General features: G+C 47.0%; 1 protein-coding gene across 3 annotated transcripts in view; it reads right to left on the reverse strand.

Moving 5' to 3' along the window:
- Positions 1-21,465, reverse strand: part of PDE2A (phosphodiesterase 2A) — a 992,945-nt gene that overhangs the window by 170,041 nt on the left and 801,439 nt on the right. For all 3 annotated transcript variants that reach the window (XM_082244574.1, XM_082244575.1, XM_082244576.1), the window contains one exon: positions 14,605-14,657. In XM_082244574.1, the coding sequence (XP_082100700.1) occupies positions 14,605-14,657 (53 nt within the window). The remainder of the gene's footprint in view (positions 1-14,604; positions 14,658-21,465) is intronic.

The following is a 21,465-nucleotide window of genomic DNA, read 5'->3' on the forward strand; positions in this document are numbered from 1 at the left end:
CTCCGGGGGTAGCGTTTTATAAAGTTATTTTTGAATAAACCGGCCTATGAAAGAAATATAAAAACCGATCCAGTCCATAGGGGGTGTCAAGGGGGAAAGCTGAACTGAATAAAAAATCTGGCACCATAACATCTTGCATCCCCTCGGAGGGCAAATTAAAAATCCCCTGACATCAGAAGAGCTGAATTAAAGGTGGCATTGTTCCCTCCGCAAGCGGCGCACAAAGCCGGTTCACAATAGCGCCGCTGCACGCTCGTCTATTTTTAGCCGATGTGAAACTGATTTTCAATTTCGTTTTGGTAGAGAACGCTAAAAAATCCCCTGTAATTGTTCTATCCCCGACATCGGTATGAGGAAGATATTTTTGTCCCGTAGTACGAACCGCGCTTCTTTTGTCCCTTTCTATAGAACGATAAAAATAATCCTATTTCCTGATGCTTTGTACTCTCGCAGCAGCGTCTGATGCGCAGCATACGGATTTATCTGTACTTCAGATACACGGAATCATTTAAGCTGGAAGAAAATGCGGCTTAGGATACGGAGGACAGAGGCCGTGGTATAAATCTTCATAATTTATAATAAATAGAAATACGATGGGTGAAGATTAATCTTCCCATACAAGCATTATACAGTGAATAATAAATAAATATATTTATATCTATAGTGATAATATGGAGTTTGCTGGGGTGTAGTGCTTGCCGATGAGTTCGGTCCATCCAGAAAATATGGTTTTAGGGCTTGTTGGCCCATTTTTTATTTAAAAAATATGTAAAAGGTTGAGATAAATTGTCACCCTTGGAGGGGGTTTCCCCCATTTGTTCGGGTGTAGCATCCTCTTAGTTAGGTTTCCAGGTATTCATTTAGTTTTTGACCCCACTGTAGTGAGTGGTTGTTGATCAGTTGGGTCTGATCAGGATTCTTGAGCTGAGAGTTTGAATGCTTCCCCCTGACTCTTGAAGAAGCCTCCAGAGCATAGCGGGGGACAGTGGCGGCCCGTCCATTAGGGGCGCAGGTGCGCCGCCCTCCCATCCATGTGTCCGGCCCCCTAATCTACATGCAGGGCGCAGAACGCATGAATTCCAATGGGGGATTTGAAGCATGTGATTAGAGCCAGAGGCTCTAATAGGCTTAAAAAAAGGGTGGGCTTGGGGCGCAGAGCACTGCGCCCTGAGCCCACCCAGTTGTGTGACAATAGCGAATGAATATTCACTATTGCCACACTGATTCTCCTCCCCGCCAATCAGGAAGCGGGTCCTGAGACCTGTTTCCAGATTGGCCGAAAGGAGAAGGCATCCTATTGGCCAAGAAGGAGGGAGGAGACGGCCACCGAGAGGGAACATGAAGACTGAGGGGGTAAGCCGCTGCCGCTGCCTGTTGATCCTGCGGAGCAAGGTAAGTAAACTGGCAAGGGGGGTGGGGATATGGTGGTGTGGGCTGGAGTGATTGGGGGCGTCCGTCTGCCACCCCCCCCGACTGCTGGAGCACCAGCTGCCACTGGTGGGGGATTTTCAAATGATCAGTTAAATATTTATCATGCCCTAGCTTATCCCTGGAAGGAGGCTTCCAGAAGGCGACTGAGATGATGATAAATAAACAGGAGGCCTGAGCAAATGGTTCTTTCCTATTCAAGGAGAGTTCCAGTCTCCTAGGCGGGCTGTCCCCCCCGGGAGAAAGCCAGAGCGACAAGAGATTGCTGCTTGAGCCTCCGAGGTTGTTGTGGGTAAAGCCTGAAAAGAATTGCCAAAGAAGCACCCTTGCTGAAGGGCACTGTCTCTGAGTCGTGGACTGAAAGAGGAATCCTTCTTTCCTTCGCAGACGATTTGCCTGAGGGTGCTGGGTGGTGGACAGCTTCTGGGACGCTGTGAGTAAAGTCTTCACTGGGACTGATAGTTGGCCAAATGCTAGAGAAGAACCAGTTGCCAGAGGTTGCTTTATGGACTGCTGTTGCAGGGCAATTAACATCCTAGACATACCCTTCTACCCCCAGAAAAGCTGCTCTTGAGAAGATTAGAAGGAACTTTGTCTTTCTAATATCATAACTGATCATTTTGGATTATCCTTTGACCCTACACCCTTCTCCTTTTAAAGTTCTTCAGCAATAAACCCTAAAACGGCATCCCCTAGACATAGCCTTAATTGTCAGTGTGCGTGGGGCAGCGTCTATACTATTTGGGAGAACCTGTCTATCTTCAGCGGCCCCTTCGGGGGTGAGCGATACACAAACACAATGAAAAAATGATATCCTGGCTTAACCTCACAGCACTGCTGCTCAGGCCTCAAGCCTAGGCCTTTGGTCTGGACCCTCATACCAATTCTCAACACCTCTGTGCATGCAAGCAACCCTGCATTTCTCTCTCTCTGCTCTTTCTCTTGCAGCTCCCTATTGCTCTAGGCAAAAACAGAGGTGACCAGCGCTATGGAGTGTACGGTGAACAGTGAAATAAATACTAGGTGTAAGCAGCCAACAACCAAACCCCGAGGGGTTAAGAGTTAAAGTAAAAGTGCAAAGAAGGTTGAGACGGCGCTACCTATAAGTGATCAGGTGTTTAAAGTGCAATAATGTGCAAAAAACCTCATAAATTAAATCCCATACAAAAAGGGGTGACACCCATAAATTATAATACCAAAGGAGAAAGTAAAACGTAATATATGTGTCAATCCAATCGAATCGGTTGGATCTCTTTGTGTATGATAAAGTTATATGAAAGTGCTGAGGTGCAATAAATAAACAAAATTTATTTATTGCTCCAGCAGACGTCCTCTGACTAAACACGTAGGGCGGAGTCCATTGCGTCATAGCGTCACTCCCGGTTTCGGACTTTGCAGCCGTGGAACGTGGAAGCTTCCCGGCGATCGCTCAACACTGATCCGAGGCAGCTTCACCGTGAGTGTATACTATTTTTTGCCAGCACTCTTCACAATATACTGCTTTATGGGGCTCCCCTCTTTCTTTCCTATGTGAAACCGCCAGCCTGTGCCTTGCTGGACCGAGGAGAGGAACCCCGGGATATACATCAGCCTGTCCATTACATCTACAGGTTGTATATGCAGCGCGACACCTAGTGGCCACACAGGTGATTGCAGCATTCAATACTTGTTTTGGGAACAATTACCTCCTCACTCTCACCACTTTACCACCAGGAATTCCCATTTTTTGGGCACAAATTGTTCACAACAACTAAATATTATATATTATTTATTATCATTTATCAACTCTTTGCACTGTATTATTTAATATTGGAATAAATTCACCACTTTTATGAAATTTTGTTTATTTATTGCACCTCAGCACTTTCATATAACTTTATCATACACAAAGAGATCCAACCGATTCGATTGGATTGACACATATATTACGTTTTACTTTCCCTATTGCTCTGTCCCCCACCCTGGCAAGGGGACCTCCTGTCTCGCGGGTGAAGATCTGAACCCCTGTCAGGCCCTTGATTATAAAGGTTTTGCACACCTGCACTTACAACCTGCTGGTCTCGGGCAAGACCTAGACAAAGAATTAGAGGCTTTATTTCCCTGAAACTCTTTGAAGTCTCTGGACTCCAGAACCCAATCTAGGAGGCTTCATTATATTATAGTTATTTTCTTTATCACCTGGTGATCCTGCCAGCAACATACTTCCTGTCCTAGGGTCATAACATTCACTCACTGTGCTGTATCTATGGAAGAGCAACGTTGTTCTCCTAGAGGACGTGTGTTAGGACTAAAAAGTACCTCCTACTCTCCTCCATTCTATAACATAGGGGATGTAGTTTACAAGGACAGCTGGGCAAGGCTGATAACATTGCATGAAATAACACTGCATCCTCCTGGATAGGATATTAGGTAAATTTAGTTCTTTTTTGGCTCCTATGTAATCAATGAAGCAACTGTTGATTGCTTTGGGCTGTTCTGGACCTCACATGCTGCAGGTTGCCTGGTGGATACTGGAAGGAGGCATCTGGCTATCCTCTGACATTGTGAGTATGGACCGGAGCTCCAAGCCCTGGTGAATGAGTGCTGGTGTCCTTTGGGTAGAGTGCCAGTGGTGATTCTGGCTGGGACAGCTCTGGCAAGGTCTCAGTTCTGGCTATCTTACTTTGATCCTCGCGTAAAGACTGTTCAGAGAAGCTTAGCACAGTGTAGTGTGTCCTACTGTTCCTCTGTAGTGTTGTGTAGTGGTTGTGAGTATAGACCTGAGCTCCTGGTCCTAGTGAACGAGTACTTGTGTTTTTTGGGTGGAGTGCCATTGGTGATTCTGGCTGGCACAGCCCTAGCAAGGTCCTAGCAAGGTCTGGCTATCTTACTTTGCTGCTCACGTAAAGACTATTCGAGAAGCTTAGCACAATAAAGTGTGTCCTCCCGTTCCTCCGTAGTGTTTCTAGGGTATCCCATACTGCCCTACACCCACTTCAAGTTAAATCACCAATAAATACAAAAAAAGACCCCCCTAAACTGTTTATTGAGCCAGAGCATATGGACTGTTGCGGTTTGCCTGGATGCCTTTCAGAGGCGTACCTAGGGTCTTCCGCGCCCTTTGCGAGGAGTTGTATTGGCGCCCCCTCCAAAAGAGAAAGGGGGGTTTGACAGAGAGAGAGAGAGAGAAAGAGAAAGGGGGGGTGACAGAGAGAGGGAGTGACAGAGAGAGGGGGTGACAGAGAGAGAGAGGGGGTGGCAGAGAGAGGTGGTGACAGAGAGAGTGAGAGGGGTTGTTGGAGAGAGGGGGTGACAGAGTGAGAGAGAGGGGGATGAAAGAGATAGCGGGTGAGAGAGAGAGAGATGGGGGTGACAGAGAGAGAAAGAGATGGAGTGAGAGAGAGAGAAGGGTGGGGGGTGACAGAGAGAGAGAGAGAGAGGGGGGTGACAGAGATAGAGGGGGTGACAAAGAGAGAGGGGTTTGACAGAAAGAGAGAGGTGGTGACAGAGAGTGAGAGAGGGGGTGACAGAGAGAGAGAGAGGGGGGTGACAGAGAGAGAGACAGAGAGAGGGGGGGACAGAGAGAGAGAGGACTGACAGAGAGAGGGGGTGACAGAGAGAGAGAGGGGGAGTGACAGAGAGAGAGAGGGGGGGTGACAGAGAGAGAGAGAGAGAGGGTGAGAGAGACAGAGAGAGGGGGGTGACAGAGAGAGAGGGCTGACAGAGAGAGGGGGTGACAGAGACAGAGAGAGAGGGGGTGACAGAGACAGGGGGGGGGTGACAGAGAGAGAGAGAGAGAAAGTGTGTGACATAGAGAGAGGATTGGAGCCGCACGCTGCCTGGGGGCACCGGGGGTGCAGGCTGAGTGGAGGGTGCAAAAATCACTGCTAACACTGCCAATTTTTTTGCGCCTTCCCCTCGGCCTGTGCCCCTGGCGGGCGCCAATCTGGCCAACCCCTTGGTACGCCCCTGCTGCCTTTGCACAGTTTTGGGAAAGAACCAGCTAACCTTCAGCCGATCTAACGGGGGAGGGGGGGGTAGCTTTACAGTAAGTTATTCATTTAATGGATTTCTGGTAGGGTCAACAACTTCTTTGCACTTTGCCATCTTCTGGTCTTCTTAACTTTTTTTGCATGTATTGAACAGATCTATCAAAGGTTCTGATTGTATTTTTCATAAAACCAAAATGGAGTAAATAAGAGAAGTTTATTTTTTTGCTTTACATACTGTACACTTTAAGGACTGCTGTGGAAGGAGAATATAAGAGAAGCAGACCTGGGGGCACGTTTGTGTAAAGAGAAGATCCAACAGTTGCAGGCTGCCTATGTTTGGCTGTAATACTCTAAACCAGGATTTCTCAACCAGGGTTCCATGGATTCCAAGGGTTCCTCCAGAGGTTGCTGGGGGTTCCTTGAGCAATGAGCAATTTCTGCCTCTTAGATAATTTCCCACTGACACCATTCATCATTTTATCTATCTGTAGGGGATAATTCTTCCCAATAACCACAAGTGTAAGGGGCATTCTTCTCACTGACCGTCACACTAATGTATCAGAAGTTGCAGATATAGCATTTTTAGCAGGGGTTCCTTGAAATCGGAAATGTATTTCAAGGGTTTCTCTGTGTTGAAAAGGTTTAGAAAGATTGCTCTAAATCAGGGGTGTCAAACTCAAATTCATTGGGGGCCACATTAGCAATATAGTTGCCCTCAAAGGGCCAGTTGTACGGAGTATGGGGTTCATGAGCGCGCTGGGTACAGAGTGCGGTGTTCATGAGTGCGCTGGGTACAGAGTGCAGAGTTCAGGAGTGCGCTGGGTACAGAGTGCTGAGTTCAGGAGTGCACTGGGTACAGAGTGCGAGGTTCAGGAGTGCACTGGGTACAGAGTGCGGAGTTCAGGAGTGCGCTGGGTACAGAGTGCAGAGTTCAGGAGTGCGCTGGGTACAGAGTGCAGAGTTCAGGAGTGCACTGTGTACAGAGTGCGGAGTTCAGGAGTGTGCTGGGTACAGAGTGCAGAGTTCAGGAGTGCGCTGGGTACAGAGTGCGGAGTTCAGGAGTGCGCTGGGTACAGAGTGCGGGGTTGCGTACTGCGTGTGGAGTTCAGGAGTGCGGGGTTGCGTGCGGAGTTCAGGAGTGCGGGGTTGTGTACGGAGTGCGGGGTTGCATGCAGAGTTTTCACGTGCGCTGGGTACGGAGTACGGGGCTCAGGAGTACACTCTGCTCCCATCCTCCCACCTGCCTCCACAGCCCTCACCACCCCACCCTGCCCCCCCCAAAAAAAACCTCACATCTGTGCTTTCTCTTACCTTCCTATCTGTCCCAGCTCTGGTACAACCCCTGCATGTGTATTGGGCAAAAAGCCCACTCTCAGGGTGCAGCTCACTTACAGAAAAAAAAAAAAAAACACTGACACTAATAGCCGGCGCCACTAGAGGGACTGAGGAGAGAGAGCAGGAGACTGGCCGGCCGGGCATGCTCTCATCTCAATCAGCCGGCGCCGCTAGGACAGAGGGAGCGTGAGATGTCGCCATGGAATCCGGCCGGCCGCGCAAGCACAGAAACACAGGCGGCGCCGGCGAATGTATTTGTGTGCAAGAAAGTAATAAAGAGGTGGCAGGCAGCGGCCACTACGTGGGCCGCATGAAAAGGCCTGGCGGGCCGGATTCGGCCTGGCGGGCCGGATTCGGCCTGCGGGCCGGATTCGGCCCGTGGGCCTTGTGTTTGCTACACATGCTCTAAATGGTAGGTGTGAGCCTACTCGCTGTTTACACTACATTTAAAAACTACAGCAGCCCTAGTACCCTCAACAGACTCCATAAGTGCCACACACCAGAGCCTCCCAGACACGTAAATCTCAAGACTAAGGATATTTTCAACAATTAAACTCTTCCATTACATGTGTTTTTCTGTACAAAGAAGGATGTAGAAATATCAATAAATGTGGTGGCCAATGTGGGGAAATATCCTCAGTGTTGGTGGTCAGCAGGAGAAAAAACTCATTAATTGTGGTCCATAAGTGAAAATCTCAGCGTTGGTGGTCAGTCTAAGGGAAAAAAGTCCATTGTTCATCACATACATGTGTGGAAGGGCCCCAAAGGCATTTTCTAAAGAGGATTCTTAGCAAGACTGAACAGAAAACTCCTGTACAATTGCATGCAGTGTCAGTTTCTGTGTGCACGGGACAAAGCCCTTCAGTACCCAAGATGAATAGGCCAATGTGCCCCTCCCCATCCCCCTGTGAACTGCTTTAGAAGCATAGGTTGTAGGTCCTGCCCCTTTTGTTCCACCCTCCTGCTGAAACGCCCTCTTCTGCCCGGCCCCGTGTGCACTCATTTCTCATCTATCTGTGAGAAGTCACATGTTGTGGAACAGAGCCCCACCCCTGCAGTTCATTAATCTGTTCTCATAATAGTGAAGCCAATCAGAGAGTTATGACACTGGTCAGAGCTTTCTGATTGGCTGAACAGCTGAAGTGGAGCTCTGCGGTGGGGTGCAAAAAGGTAAAGACCTGCAACCGATGCTGCTGAGGGGGTCTGACAGGTGAGCAGTGAGTGCACACAGAGACTGGATGGGAAAAATGGCCTGGGCCGGGGCTCCAGGGTTTGGGGCCCCTGGGCACTTTCCCTGTTTGCCCCCCACCCCCAGCACCGGCCCTCATTAAAATGGTCACACATTTACATATGCGTTTGAATGAGAAGGTAACACACTAATTCTGGTCAGTGTATCAGAGTTTTGGGGTGTACAAGGGCAGCAGTGGGGGATGGAATCAAGAGCAGATTAGGACTCATAATTTATAGACCTCCATGTATGTTCCCAACGTGTCGCGCTGTATTTCCCCCGAAAACATGCAATGTCAGGATAATGAATTCCTATTCCTGCAGCACGCCTAATGAGAATCACCTCTTAGTTGACCTTCTCTGTATCATTAATATGTAAATTAGCCAAGTTCACATTCATTTATGACGGGAGACTAAACTTTTCTATAAGGCTGATTAAAATGACAATAAAGTAAAAGTGCCAGATGATTTACATAGAAGTGAGGAAAGGAGGGAAGAGAGGAGAGGAGAAAGGAGAGGCGAAAGGGGAAAAAGAGAGGAGAGACGAAAGGAGAAAAAGAGAGGAGAGATAAGAAAAGTAAAGAGAGGAGAAAAAAAGAAAAGAGAGGCGAGGAGAAAGCAGAAAAGAGAAGAAGTAAATAGAGAGAAGAAAAGTGAGAAGAGAGCAGAGGAGAGGAGAATGGAGAGAAGAGAGGAGAGGAGAAAGGAGAGAAGAGAGGAGAGGAGTGAAGAGAGGAGAAGAGAGAAGAGAGGAGAGGAAGACAGGAGAGGAGAAAGGTAGGAGAAAGGGAAGAAGAGCGGAGAGAAGAAAGGAGAGAAGAGGAGAGGAGTGGATAAAGGGGAGGAGAGGAGAGGAGAAGAAAAGGAGAAAAATAAGGAGAAAGGAGGAGAAAAGTGAGGAGAGGAGAAAGGAGAAAAGTGAGGTGAGGCGACAGGAGAAAAAGAGAGGAGAGGCGTAAGGAGAAAAAGAGAGGAGAAATAAGAAAAGCAAGGATAGGAGAAAAAAGAACAGAGAGGAGAGGAAAAAGCAGAAAAGAGAAGAAGCAAATGGAGAGGAGAAAGGAGAGAAGAGAGCAGAGGAGAGGAGAATGGAGAGAAAAGAGCAGAGGAGAGGAGAATGGAGAGAAGAGAGGAGAGGAGTGAAGAGAGGAGACGAGAGAAGAGAGGAGAGGAAGACAGGAGAGGAGAAAGGTAGGAGAAAGGGAAGAAGAGAGGAGAGAAGAAAGGAGAAAAGAGGAGAGGAGTGGATAAAGGGGAGGGGAGGAGAGGAGAGGAGAGGAGAGGAGAGGGGAGGAAAAGGAGAAAAATAAGGAGAAAGGAGAAAAGCAAGGAGAGGAGAAAACAGAAAAGAGAGGAGAGGAGAAAGCAGAAAAGAGAAGAAGTAAATGGAGAGGAGAAAGGAGAGAAGAGAGCAGAGGAGAGAAGAATGAAGAGAGGAGAGGAGAAAGGGGAGAAGAGAGGAGAGGAGAAAGGAGAGAATAGAGGAGAGGAGAGAAGAGAGGAGAGGAAAAAGGTAGGAGAAAGGGAAGAAGAGAGGAGAAAGGAGAGGAGTGGAGAGAGGAGAGGAGAGGAGAGGAAAGGGAGAAAAATAAGGAGAAAGGAGAAAAGTCAGGATAAGAGAAAGAAGAAAATCGAGGAGAGGCGAAAGAAGAAAAGAGAGAAGAGGAGAAAGGTGAAGAGAGGAGAAAAAAGGAGAGGAGAGAATAGGAAAAGGGAAGAAAATCTTATTTTCTGAAGAACGTCTACAGACAAGTCGGGACTGGAGCTGCCATCCCAGGACTTTCTCTTCCTGCCCTCTCCTACCTCCATACAGTTTGGTTGCAAACTTGTTGAGTCCAACTTGCAAATCTGTGTGGTCTACTTCTATCCCTATAGCCTGGGGGAAGTCAGACCATGTCTACATTGTCTACCTGGATTGAAACAGGTCTACCTTCTGTTCCATATTGGAGCCCTACTTTTGCCCCTCACTGCGGCCTTCTTTACGTCTTCACCTTCCATCCTTCATACTTTGCTCTCCGACATGGCTGGTGAATGGTGCCAAAACCAGGGCCACAGAGAGGGATAGGCCGTACTCCCATACCAGCCCCTGGTCACTCTTCTGACCCGATGTGACCCTGCCTCTCCTGTGATGAGACCACCAGCAATGAAGTGACCAATTCATGGTCAGCCTGTCCTATCCTCTCTGGTTCCATCACCTATGCAGCTTTCTGTCAACATTCCAAAGTAAAGTATGATGCCCCATCCCCAAACCTACAACATGAGTGTCCACCTTGGCTGGATCATGCAATTTTTTATCCTTTTATGTTGGATATCATGCAATGTTTTTTGTCCTTTGAGGGATAAGATGGGTGAGTGGACTACCAGGTAGGCTGTACAGGGCCCTATCATGTCTTATAGTGGCCATGGCAATGACACTTCTCCATCTACTCCTAAATGTGGTCCATTTTCCTTGGTTTTGAGACACTAGCAGCTTCCCCAATGCAGAACTGCCATCGTAGAACCAATCCCCTGACTGCAGGATTCTACTCAGCCCTCTCACACTAAACCAAAGAACAAAAATGTAATATATTGCAGTTTATCAGTCCTTAGATATGGTGGCTGTTTTAGTTTTTCCTTTACATTCTGCCAGTAACACACTTCCTGTCCTAGGGTGACAACGCTTACTCACTGTACTGTACAGAGGAGCAGCGTTGTCACCCTAGTACAGGAAGTATGTTAGGTGTTACAAACACCTGCCCCTCTTCTCTTCTCCATAACATAGGAAGGAGGTGACCTGTAATACTCAGAGAGAGCAGAATAGGAAGTTATCAACTCATAGAATTTCTGGCAGGATCAACAGGCATTTTTGGAAGCTATAAAACAAATAAAACAAAATGCTTTCAATGCTATATTTAACAGACCGAATGGGAACAAATAGGAGAAGTTCATCGTTAGGGTTTATATATACACTGATCAGCACTGAAGAGAGTTGGGGGTGGCGAAGAAACTGTGCTCAGGACAGCTGCCTCCTTGTGCCCAACCCTTGTCCCAGCCCTGCCTGGACTTCCTTCTTGTGACCCTGGCTTGGCTCCTGGCTTCTTCATTATCTCCAACTACGCTACTCATCTGTGTCTGACCTTGGCTTGGTTCCAGACAACATTTCTCCTATCCAGATCCTTTTGCTCACCTGTGCATGACCTGGGCTTGGCTCTTGACCCCGACGGTCCTTTCTTCCAGGCCTTACCTTCTGGTCCTATCCTCCATCATCCTACCACTGATGTTAACCATCTCCAAGCTGCTGTCCCTCTCCGTGACTCTTCTGAGACTCCTGTGTGCCAGCTAGAGGCTAACCTTGCCGACTACCTCCGGGAGCAGCCATTAGCAACTTTGACCTTCAGCAACGTGGCCTTAAGCATCTCCTTTTGGCTAAGATCAAGTGTAGTATCTGTTCTTATCAGTTGGTATGGACCTTGATGGTTAGTATCGGCAGGGGCTGAAATGAACCGGGGCGCTCTGGGCGTAACTGGAGGACCGGGAAGTAGGCACTGTCAGAGAAAGCCGGATGGGTCCGCTGCCTTCTGATTTGAATGGGTCTGCCCCTATCAGTTTGAAGGGAGCAAGAAAGCCGGGTGACCACGGTTAGTACTGCTCCTGGATGTGATTGGTAAGGAATGGCGGATGGCGGTAGGAGAGCTTTTCCTCCTGGGTTGAATCTGGCCTTGCAAAAGGCTTGTCCCCAGTTGAAGGCAGGTTCTCCCTAAGCTGTCTAAAGTTCTAATGCCTCCTGGTAGGATAGGGCTACACTGGGTCTGGCCGGGGGCCGGGTCTGAAGAAGCCCGTGGTGTACGTGCCCCTAGGGTGGTAGCCCAGGGGTGCCTTAATTCTCACTGGTGAGGGGCAGCTCACCTGAGTTTTTCGGCACCTTGGTCACTGCACCATCACACTTTTTCTGCACCTGCCTCTTGGGGTGGGCCTTTTGGCCAGCACCAGAGGAATTTTTTATTCCTGGCCGGGGGGCCTGTCAAGGTCTCGCACTTTGGCACTTCTCCACTTCCCCTTTCCCCACTCTGTTTTTTTCTTTGTCGTGTGTTCACGTTTGTCCCTTTTTGGTTGTACTGTCACTTTGCACGATTAGTACGGCGTAGGTCCTCGGGCCTGCCCTGAAAGTCTTGGGAGGGGGTGGATATGGCCTTCTGGCCTAGTTCGCCCTCTCTCATGGGGTCTCCATTCGGGGGAGCCCCACCTAGTACTTGGGGTGAGCTGTTCCGGCAGTCCCCCTGGAGAACGGGGTCTGCCTGGCTTCGGCTGGGCGGACCTAAGTGAGTAACTCAGTCCCTGTCAGGAGCTTCGCGCCCCGGGGGATCAGGGTCAGGGCCCTTCCTCTTCGGAGGAGGGCCATGTGTACGCCTTGTGCACTTTTTGTGTGTCTCACGTTTTGCGTGTGTGCACTTTTTTATGCACCGGGTGTAAGTCCCATGCCACCTTGAGCCTTGCATGCCCTATGACCATATCTAGGGTTGTTTGGACCAGAACCATAAGGGAAGCCCTTTAGTCTCTAACCAGGTACATGACACTAACTATGGAATAAACCTTCTTCCTCATGTAGCTCTGTCTGGGAGTAGTATGCTGAATCCTGAATTATATTGAATATTAAACCCCTAAGAAACCAGACCTATATTTTCATACAATCATCCCATCCATTGGTCTGCCATTGGTCCTGGAGACACACAGTTTGGATAAGGATGACAGATCTCTGACCAGCCCACCACTCCCAGTGATAGAAGGCCCATCCATAGCCATCCTAGCTCTTATCTCATTTCTCATGGTACTTTGGGGGTGTCACCCTGACCTGTTTCACCACCACCGCCTAATCCTTCAGTAAACACACAGATCCAACAGATTGTTTTCACTAACTCGATAAGGGAATAACACATATTATTATTCTTAATCTGCAGTAATTGCTACAGTGCAATTAGCAATTTGCAAATGGCTGCAGGGTCGCGGCTTGGCACCTGTAATGCTTGTGTACGGAGAACCACGGTGAAATTGTACATTTAAGCTTTGAGTTAGCAATGATTTGTGCTCCTAATTGACTTCTTTCATTTCACCGGCTCCTGTAACGGTTATTAGCTGCTTGGGAAGCGGTGGAGCTGCCAACCGAGATGTCAACTTCTACAGGAAAAGTGCAGGTTGTCTACAGAGTTCAGCTGCATTGGTAAATAGACTGTAAAGTACAGTACACACATGGGTCACTGGCAATAAAATAAACTGTGAGTGGTCAACGGATAGGCTACAGTCTCAGTGATGTCACCGCTCTCTAATGAATGAATAGGCTGCATTCTTAGTGATGTCACCGCTCTCTAGTGATTGGATAGGCTGCATTCTCAGTGATGTCACCGCTCTCTAGTGAATGGATAGGCTGCATTCTCAGTGATGTCACCGCTCTCTAGTGATTGGATAGGCTGCATTCTTAGTGATGTCACCGCTTTCTAGTGATTGGATAGGCTGCATTCTCAGTGATGTCACCGCTCTCTAGTGATTGGATAGGCTGCATTCTCAGTGATGTCACCGCTCTCTAATGAATGAATAGGCTGCATTCTCTGTGATGTCACCGCTCTCTAGTGATTGGATAGGCTGCATTCTCAGTGATGTCACCGGTCTCTAGTAGTGAATGGATAGGCTACAGTCTCAGTGATGTCACCGCTCTCTAGTGATTGGATAGGCTGCATTCTCAGTGATGTCACCGCTCTCTAGTGAATGGATAGGCTGCATTCTCAGTGATGTCACCGCTCTCTAGTGAATGGATAGGCTGCATTCTCAGTGATGTCACCGCTCTCTAGTGAATGGATAAGCTGCATTCTCAGTGATGTCACCGCTCTCTAGTGAATGGATAGGCTGCATTCTCAGTGATGTCACCGCTCTCTAGTGATTGGATAGGCTGCATTCTCAGCTATTTCACCGCTCTCAAGTGAATGGATAGGCTGCATTCTCAGTGATGTCACTGCCCTCTAGTGAATGGATAGGCTGCATTCTCAGTGATGTCACCACTCTCTAGTGATTGGATAGGCTGCATTCTCAGTGATGTCACCACTCTCTAGTGATTGGATAGGCTGCATTCTCAGTGATGTCACCGCTCTCTAGTGATTGGATAGGCTGCATTCTCAGTGATGTCACCGCTCTCTAGTGAATGGATAGGCTGCATTCTCAGTGATGTCACCGCTCTCTAGTGAATGGATAGGCTGCATTCTCAGTGATGTCACCGCTCTCTAGTGAATGGATAGGCTGCATTCTCAGTGATGTCACCGCTCTCTAGTGAATGGATAGGCTGCATTCTCAGTGATGTCACTGCTCTCTAGTGAATGGATAGGCTGCATTCTCAGTGATGTCACCGCTCTCTAGTGAATGGATAGGCTGCATTCTCAGTGATGTCACCGCTCTCTAGTGATTGGATAGGCTGCATTCTCAGTGATGTCATCGGTCTCTAGTGAATGAATAGGCTGCATTCTCTGACAAATAGTATTTTCAGAAGGAGAGGTCAGCAGAGTTGGCCTCCATACACTCTATACAAGTTTCCTTCAATATCGTGCTTATCATAAGATTGAGCTTAATTTGGCTACAACAAGGACACAGAGGTACGAGAAGGACCCAGATACTCAATACTCACATAATGAAGAACTTTAATTTGCAGAGATGCCGCATCCAGGTCATACAACTCCCCTGCGAAAAGACAAAATAGCGCTTTGTAAGTATAGGGAGGAAAAACCATATTTCACTCTGACTACAGACATGGAATTTAACTCTTCTCTATGCTAAACTAAAAAAAAAAAAAGTTTAGTGATACTGTATATAAGAAATCTAAACGGAACTCTGATGTTTCAATTTTGAGTTTGAGGACACAGATCCTCAATCTTTTTCTTTGCAACCTCAGCTCCACTGCAGAATGAATGAGCAGGACGTGCTCTGTACATGGGCTCCCTGTTCACTCAAAAACTGAAGCATAGTAAACACATTGGCTGGACTAGACCAGACAACAGCAGGTTCCAGCATACATTATATTACCAAAAGTATTGGGACACCTGCCTTTTCACACACATGAACTTTAATGGCATCCCAGTCTTAGTCCGTAGGGTTCAATATTGAGTTAGGTCACCCTTTGCAGCTATAACACCTTAAACTCTTCTGGGAAGGCTGTCCACAAGGTTTGTGTGTATGGGAATGTTTAACCATTCTTCCAGAAGCGCATTTGTGAGGTCAGGCACTGATGTTGGACAAGAAGGCCTGGCTCGCAGTCTCAGCTCTAATTCATCCCAAAGGTGTTCTATCTGGTTGAGTTCAGAACAGTCAAGTTCCTCCACCCCAGACTTGCTAATCCATGTCTTTATGGACCTTGCTTTGTGCACTGGTCCGCAGTCATGTTGGAACAGGTAGGGGCTGTGATGGTACTCACCATTACTGGGAGTAAAAGACAGATACTTAATGGACACTGAGAATATGGTTTGGATTACTTCAAATGGGCTATGTGTTTACACTTATGATAATGTGTATTGTACTTCAATGTCAGAGACAGATCTGTCACTGGCGGTATTTTCCTATTTTCTTTGTATTGAGGTTCAATGTGTATTCTGTTAAGCCTGTCTGTGCCATTGTTAATTGTTAATGAACTCACATATTGGTTATGTCCAGATGGCTAGATACAGTAATTAGTTCAGGTTAATTATGTTTCTGTATACTATTTCATCTGCATATGATAATGTAATCAGGCAACCCCTGACCTGTGTGTGGTAATCTGATCAGGAGGGGGATGCCCATGCTGTATAAAAATGCTGGGTGACTGTTTAATAAAAGAGAAGGTTCCAGAACAAGCTAAGTTGTCGGCTAGCTTTGTATGGGGGTTGGCTGGAAAGACTGAAGAAAGCTGCATACTGATGGAAGCCCACAAACATAGTGTGGGTCCCGGTTCTGTTAAAGGGGCTATCCCCCAGCGAGCCAGGCCCCCTCGTCCGCATCATTGCCTGACCTCATAAATGTGCTTCTGGAAGAATGGTCAGACATTCCCATAGACACACTCCTAAACCTTGTGGACAGCCTTCCCAGAAAGGTTGAAGCTGTTATAGCTGCAAAGGGTGGACCTACTCAATATTGAACCCTACGGACTAAGACTGGGATGCCATTAAAGTTCATGTGTGTGTAAAGGCAGGCGTCCCAATACTTTTGGTAATGTAGTGTATCTGCAGATCTCTCATTGCTCCTGAAACTGCTCCCAACACTTCTAAACCCTATTACTAGGGCTTTTTTTCAGCTGGAACTTGGTTCCACCACCTCTGGCTCGGGCCCTCGGCCCTCTGCTCACCACTAACACTTGTAAACACAGACATCTGGCTTCTGTATTTACCAGTGACTGCTTGTCTCCCAGTGGCTCCCACTGAGTGCAGAATAGGGACAAGGGAGAAGCAGGTGCACAGGGTGCATTGTGGATGCTGACACCCCCACTGGATGATCTCACTGCAAATGAGAGAGGCAGAGCCACCTACAGTGTGCGGGGAGGTACTAGAACCAGCAGAAGGTTGCTTCAGCTAAGCTTAATACAGCAATGAAAGTAAGACATGAACTGAAGTATAGGTTTTAGGTGGAAGTGGTTTTAACCACTTGCCGACCAGTCACGTTGACTGTACTGCGGCAAAGTGGCTCGATTCCTTCCAGCGACGTAGACCTACGTCGCTGGACTCCTCCCCCTGTAGGCGGCGCTCGCGCGCCGCCGGAGGCGCGCTCCCGCTGTTTTCAGTCACATCGGGAGTCGGGCCAGGGGAGGAGCGGCGGTCATCACCGCTGCTCTTCCCCGATCGTCGGGGGAATCGAGTTTGGAGATCCGCCTGCTTGTGTAAACAGAGCGGGCGGATCTCCTAAGTGACAAGGAGTCACAGATTGCAGGGTTCAGCATAGCTGAACCTGCGATCTGTCCCTGTGTCACTCAGTCACCTCCCCCCACACACATTAGTATGCACCAGGCATTCATTAACCCCTCCCTCTCCAATAAAGTTAACCCCTTCCCTGCCAGTGTCATTTTTACAGTAACAGTGCATATTTATAGCACTGATTACTGTAGAAATGTCACTGGTACCCCCAAAAGTGTCAAAAATGTCAGTCAAGGGTCCGATCTGTCCGCCGCAATGTCGCAGTCCCGCAAAAAAAAATTGCAGATCGCTACCATTACTCGTTAAAAAAAAAAACACCAAAAATGACATAAATCTTTCCCTTAGTTAGTAAACGCAATAACTTTTGCGCAAACCAATCAAAATACGCTTATTGTGATTTTTTTTACCAAACATAGGTAGCAGAAAACAAATTGGCCAAAAATTTTTGATTTTTACATTTTTTTTGGGGGGGAATTTCATATAAAAAATGTGAAAAATATTGTTATTTTTTCAAAATAAACGCCCTTTTTTTGTTTATATCGCAAAAAGTAAAAATCGCACAGGTGATCAAATACCACCAAAAGAAAGCTTTGTTTGTGGGAAAAAAAGTACGTAAATTTCGTTTGGGTACGGCGTCGCACGACCGCGCAATTGTCAGTTAAAGTTGCACAGCGCCGAATCGCAAAAAGTGGCCGGACGTAAGACAGCAAAATCCTCCGGTGGTAAAGTGGTTAAAACATTTTAAAACATTTTAAGAACTTCTTAAGAAGTCTGACATAATTCATCCAGTTTGAAAGTTTTGTAAGGACATGGTTTTAATATTGAGAGGCAACTTAAAAAACCATAACGCTAGATACCCACATTGAACCATAATTTCTCTTTATATTGCCCCAAGGAAGGGAAGCAGAACTGGTATAAGATAGAAGAAGATGATGGAAATAGTAAGAACCTTAGGCCTTAGAAACAATATCATTTATTGGCTTGGTTCCCTTATCTGCTTAATTATTGAAACCATCGTTATTCCATTGTTGTATATTCTTATATATATATATATATGTTTTCCTATGCCGTTATTCATTTTTACTCCTCCAGAAAACTTTGGGTTAAACCTTCAAATATGCATAGTTCAATAAGCACAGAGTTTAAAATTCTTACTTTATTAAAGAACTTCCCTGAGAGCAATCTGCATTAAAAATTGTCATATTATAATGTAAGAAAGAAACCATAAGCTTTAAAAAAGCCTTTAATTAAAAAGGTACATGGTCAGAACTTTGACTTTTTTATCCTGTATGTGATGGATATTCATTTCGCAGCATGAGCAAAACGGATTGGAAAAGACGGTGGTTTTTGGTGAAATTAAGGTGGTGTTATTTTCTTTTATTTTTTTTTTAAGTAATTCCTTTTTAATACTATAACTGTATCAGACAATTACAGTATTAAACATTTAATTAATGTATTATTTTTAATACTATAACTCAGCTTTTCTCAACCTTTTCAACACAGAGGAACCATAAAATAACTGTCCGGTCTAAGAGTACCCCTGCTAAAAATTACTATATCTACAACCCATGATACATTTGTGCAGTGGTCTCCAAATTATGGACGTGGGCCGAATGCGGCCCTCTACTTCCCTGTATGCGGCCCCTGGGGCACTGTTCTTCCCACTAATAAAAGGCAATATTCCTACTACTGACACCAACAATGAGTTACTATTTCTTCCACTGACACCAACGATAGGGCACTATTCCTCCCACTGACAGCAACAATGGGGCACTATTCCTACCACTGATATCAATGATGGGGCACTATTCTTCCTACTGACACCAATGTGACAGAGCACTATACCTCCCAATGACAGCAACGATGGGGCATTAATCCTACCACTGACAGCAACGATGGGGCACTATTCCTACCACTGATACCAATGATGGGGCACTATTCCTACCACTGATACCAATGATGGGGCACTATTCCTCCCACTGACAGCAACGATGGGGCACTATTCCTCCCACTGACACCAATGACAGGGCACTATACAGTACCTCCCACTGACGAACGATGGGGCACTATTCCTCCCACTGACACCAATGATGGGTTACTATTCCTCCTACTAACATCAACATTGGGGAACTATTCCTCCCACTGACACCAACAGTGGGGAACTATTCCTCCCACTGACACCAACAATGGGGCACCAATCTTTCCACTGACACCAATCATGGGGCATTATTCCTCCCACTGACACCAATTTTGGGGCATTTTTCCTACCACTGACACCAACGATGGGGCATTTTTCCATCCACTGACACCAACGATGGCGCATTTTTACATCCACTGACACCAACAATGGGGCACTATTCCTCCCACTAACACCAATGATTGGGCACTACTCCCCCCACTGACACCAACAATGGGGCACCAATCTTTCCACTGACACCAATCATGGGGCACTATTCCTCCCACTGACACCAACAATTGGGCATTTTTTCTTCCATTGACACCAACGAGGGGGCATTTTTCCATCCACTGACACCAACGATGGGGCATTTTTACATCCACTGACACCAACGATGGGGCACTATTCCTCCCACTAACACCAATGATTGGGCACTACTCCCCCCACTGACACCAGTGATGGGGAATTAATCCTCCCTCTGACACCAATGATGGGGCACAATTCCTCCTCATGCTAACCATAGGCCCCGTGTACTTTTTTGTTTATTTCCACTGACTACCAATGCCAAAGTCATTGTCTACTCTCTCTCATACCAGTACATTTTTTACTCCCACTGGCCACAATCTGGCCCCTTTTAGTTCTGAGGGACAGTAAACTAGCCCTTTGTTTAGAAAGTTTGGAGACCCCTGCATTAGTGTGATGGTCAGTGGGAAGAATGCTCCTTACACTTGTGGTCATTTGGAGGAATTAGCCCCTTAGCTAAAAAGATTAATAATGTCAGTGGTAACTTATCTGCAGAAACTGCTCATTGCTCAAGGAACCCCTAGCAACATCTGGAGAAACCCTAGGGTTCTATGGAACCCCTGTTGAGAAACCATCTACACTATATTGTCAAGAGTATTGGGACGCCTGCCTTTACACCCACATGAACTTTAATGGCATCCCAGTCTTAGTCCGTAGGGTTCAATATTGAGTTGGCCCACCCTTTGCAGCTATAACAGCTTCAACTCTTCTGGGAAGGCTGTCCACAAGGTTTAGAAGTGTGTCTATGGGAATGTTTGACAATTCTTCCAGAAGCGTGTTTTTGAGGTCAGGCACTGATATTGGAAAAGAAGACCTGGCTCGCAGTCACTGCTTTAATTCATCCAAAAGGTGTTCTATCGGGTTAAGGTCAAGTTGGGAGCATGAAATTGTCCAAATTGTCTTGGTATGCTGACACTTTAAGAGTACCCTTTACTGGAACTAAGGGGCCAAGCCCAACCCCTGAGAAGCAACCCCACAATATAATCCCCCCTCCACCAAATGATTTGGACCAGTCCATAAAGCAAGGTCCATAAAGACATGGGTGAGCGAGTTTGGGATGGAGGAACTTGACTGGCCTGAACAGAGTCCTGACCTCAACCCGATGGAACACCTTTGGGATGAACTAGAGCGGAGACCTTGATCCAGGCCTTCTCGCCCAATATCACAAATGCGCTTCTGGAATGCCTCCTACATTTATCCCCCCTGCTCACCCCTTTTCACAAACCGTTGACTAAATTGCCCCCTGCCCCTCTCTAATCCCCCCCTTCCCCGCAGTGATACCATCGACACCGATTCATTGTGGATTCCCTGCAGCTGCCAGATAACCTCCTCTGCACTCCCACCAACTTTAGGTGTTGGGGAGCCACAGAGGAGTAATTGGCAGAAATACACCCCCGCATACCTTTCCACCTCCCCCCTCACAGCTAAACCCCCCCCCCCACCCAATCACCAATGCCCCTCCCTGTAGTGCTGCTGGCCAGCTTCCCCCCTCCCGCCGACTGCAGGGGCACCTGGAAGTTGTCAGGGTGGAGAACAGTGTGGGGGGGGGGTAAGGTGGGGGGGGGGTCGGAGATTGGTAAGCATGTGTTTGCCAGGTCCCTTCCTTTCCTTGAATGGACATAGTGAGCGACTGTACTGATTGCTCCTGTGTCCATCACTGGAGCATAGTATACAGTGTTTACTATACTTCCGTTTTGTGAATGAATATGAGTCTCTATACAGATTCTTATTCATTCATGTACAGTACAGCCCAGGATACAAACAAAAGGACTGTTTTTAGTCCCTTTGTCTGTTGAAAAAAAGAGATGTCAGGGATCTGTTTAGATATAAACATTAAAATTGTAAAAAAAATAAAAATTAAATAATAAAAAATTGAAAAAAAGCAAGGCTTTGTTCCCACTGGGCATACTACTGCATATGCCCCTGTGTGGCTGCGTTTACCTGCATGGGGATGCACAGGTGTTCCATGCACGCTTATGCAGGCAGTCCCATTCATGTAAATTGGAATGTAGCAAATGCACAAACACAGCCACTACTCCCAATTCCACATCCGTGTGGGTCTGGGTGCATGTCCATAAACTTACACTGTCTGCGTTTGTGGACATGCATCCACACCACACCCACACGGATGTCA

The sequence above is a fragment of the Pelophylax lessonae genome (assembly GCF_965119305.1).
Source record: "Pelophylax lessonae genome assembly, chromosome: 2".
NCBI lineage: Eukaryota > Metazoa > Chordata > Amphibia > Anura > Ranidae > Pelophylax > Pelophylax lessonae.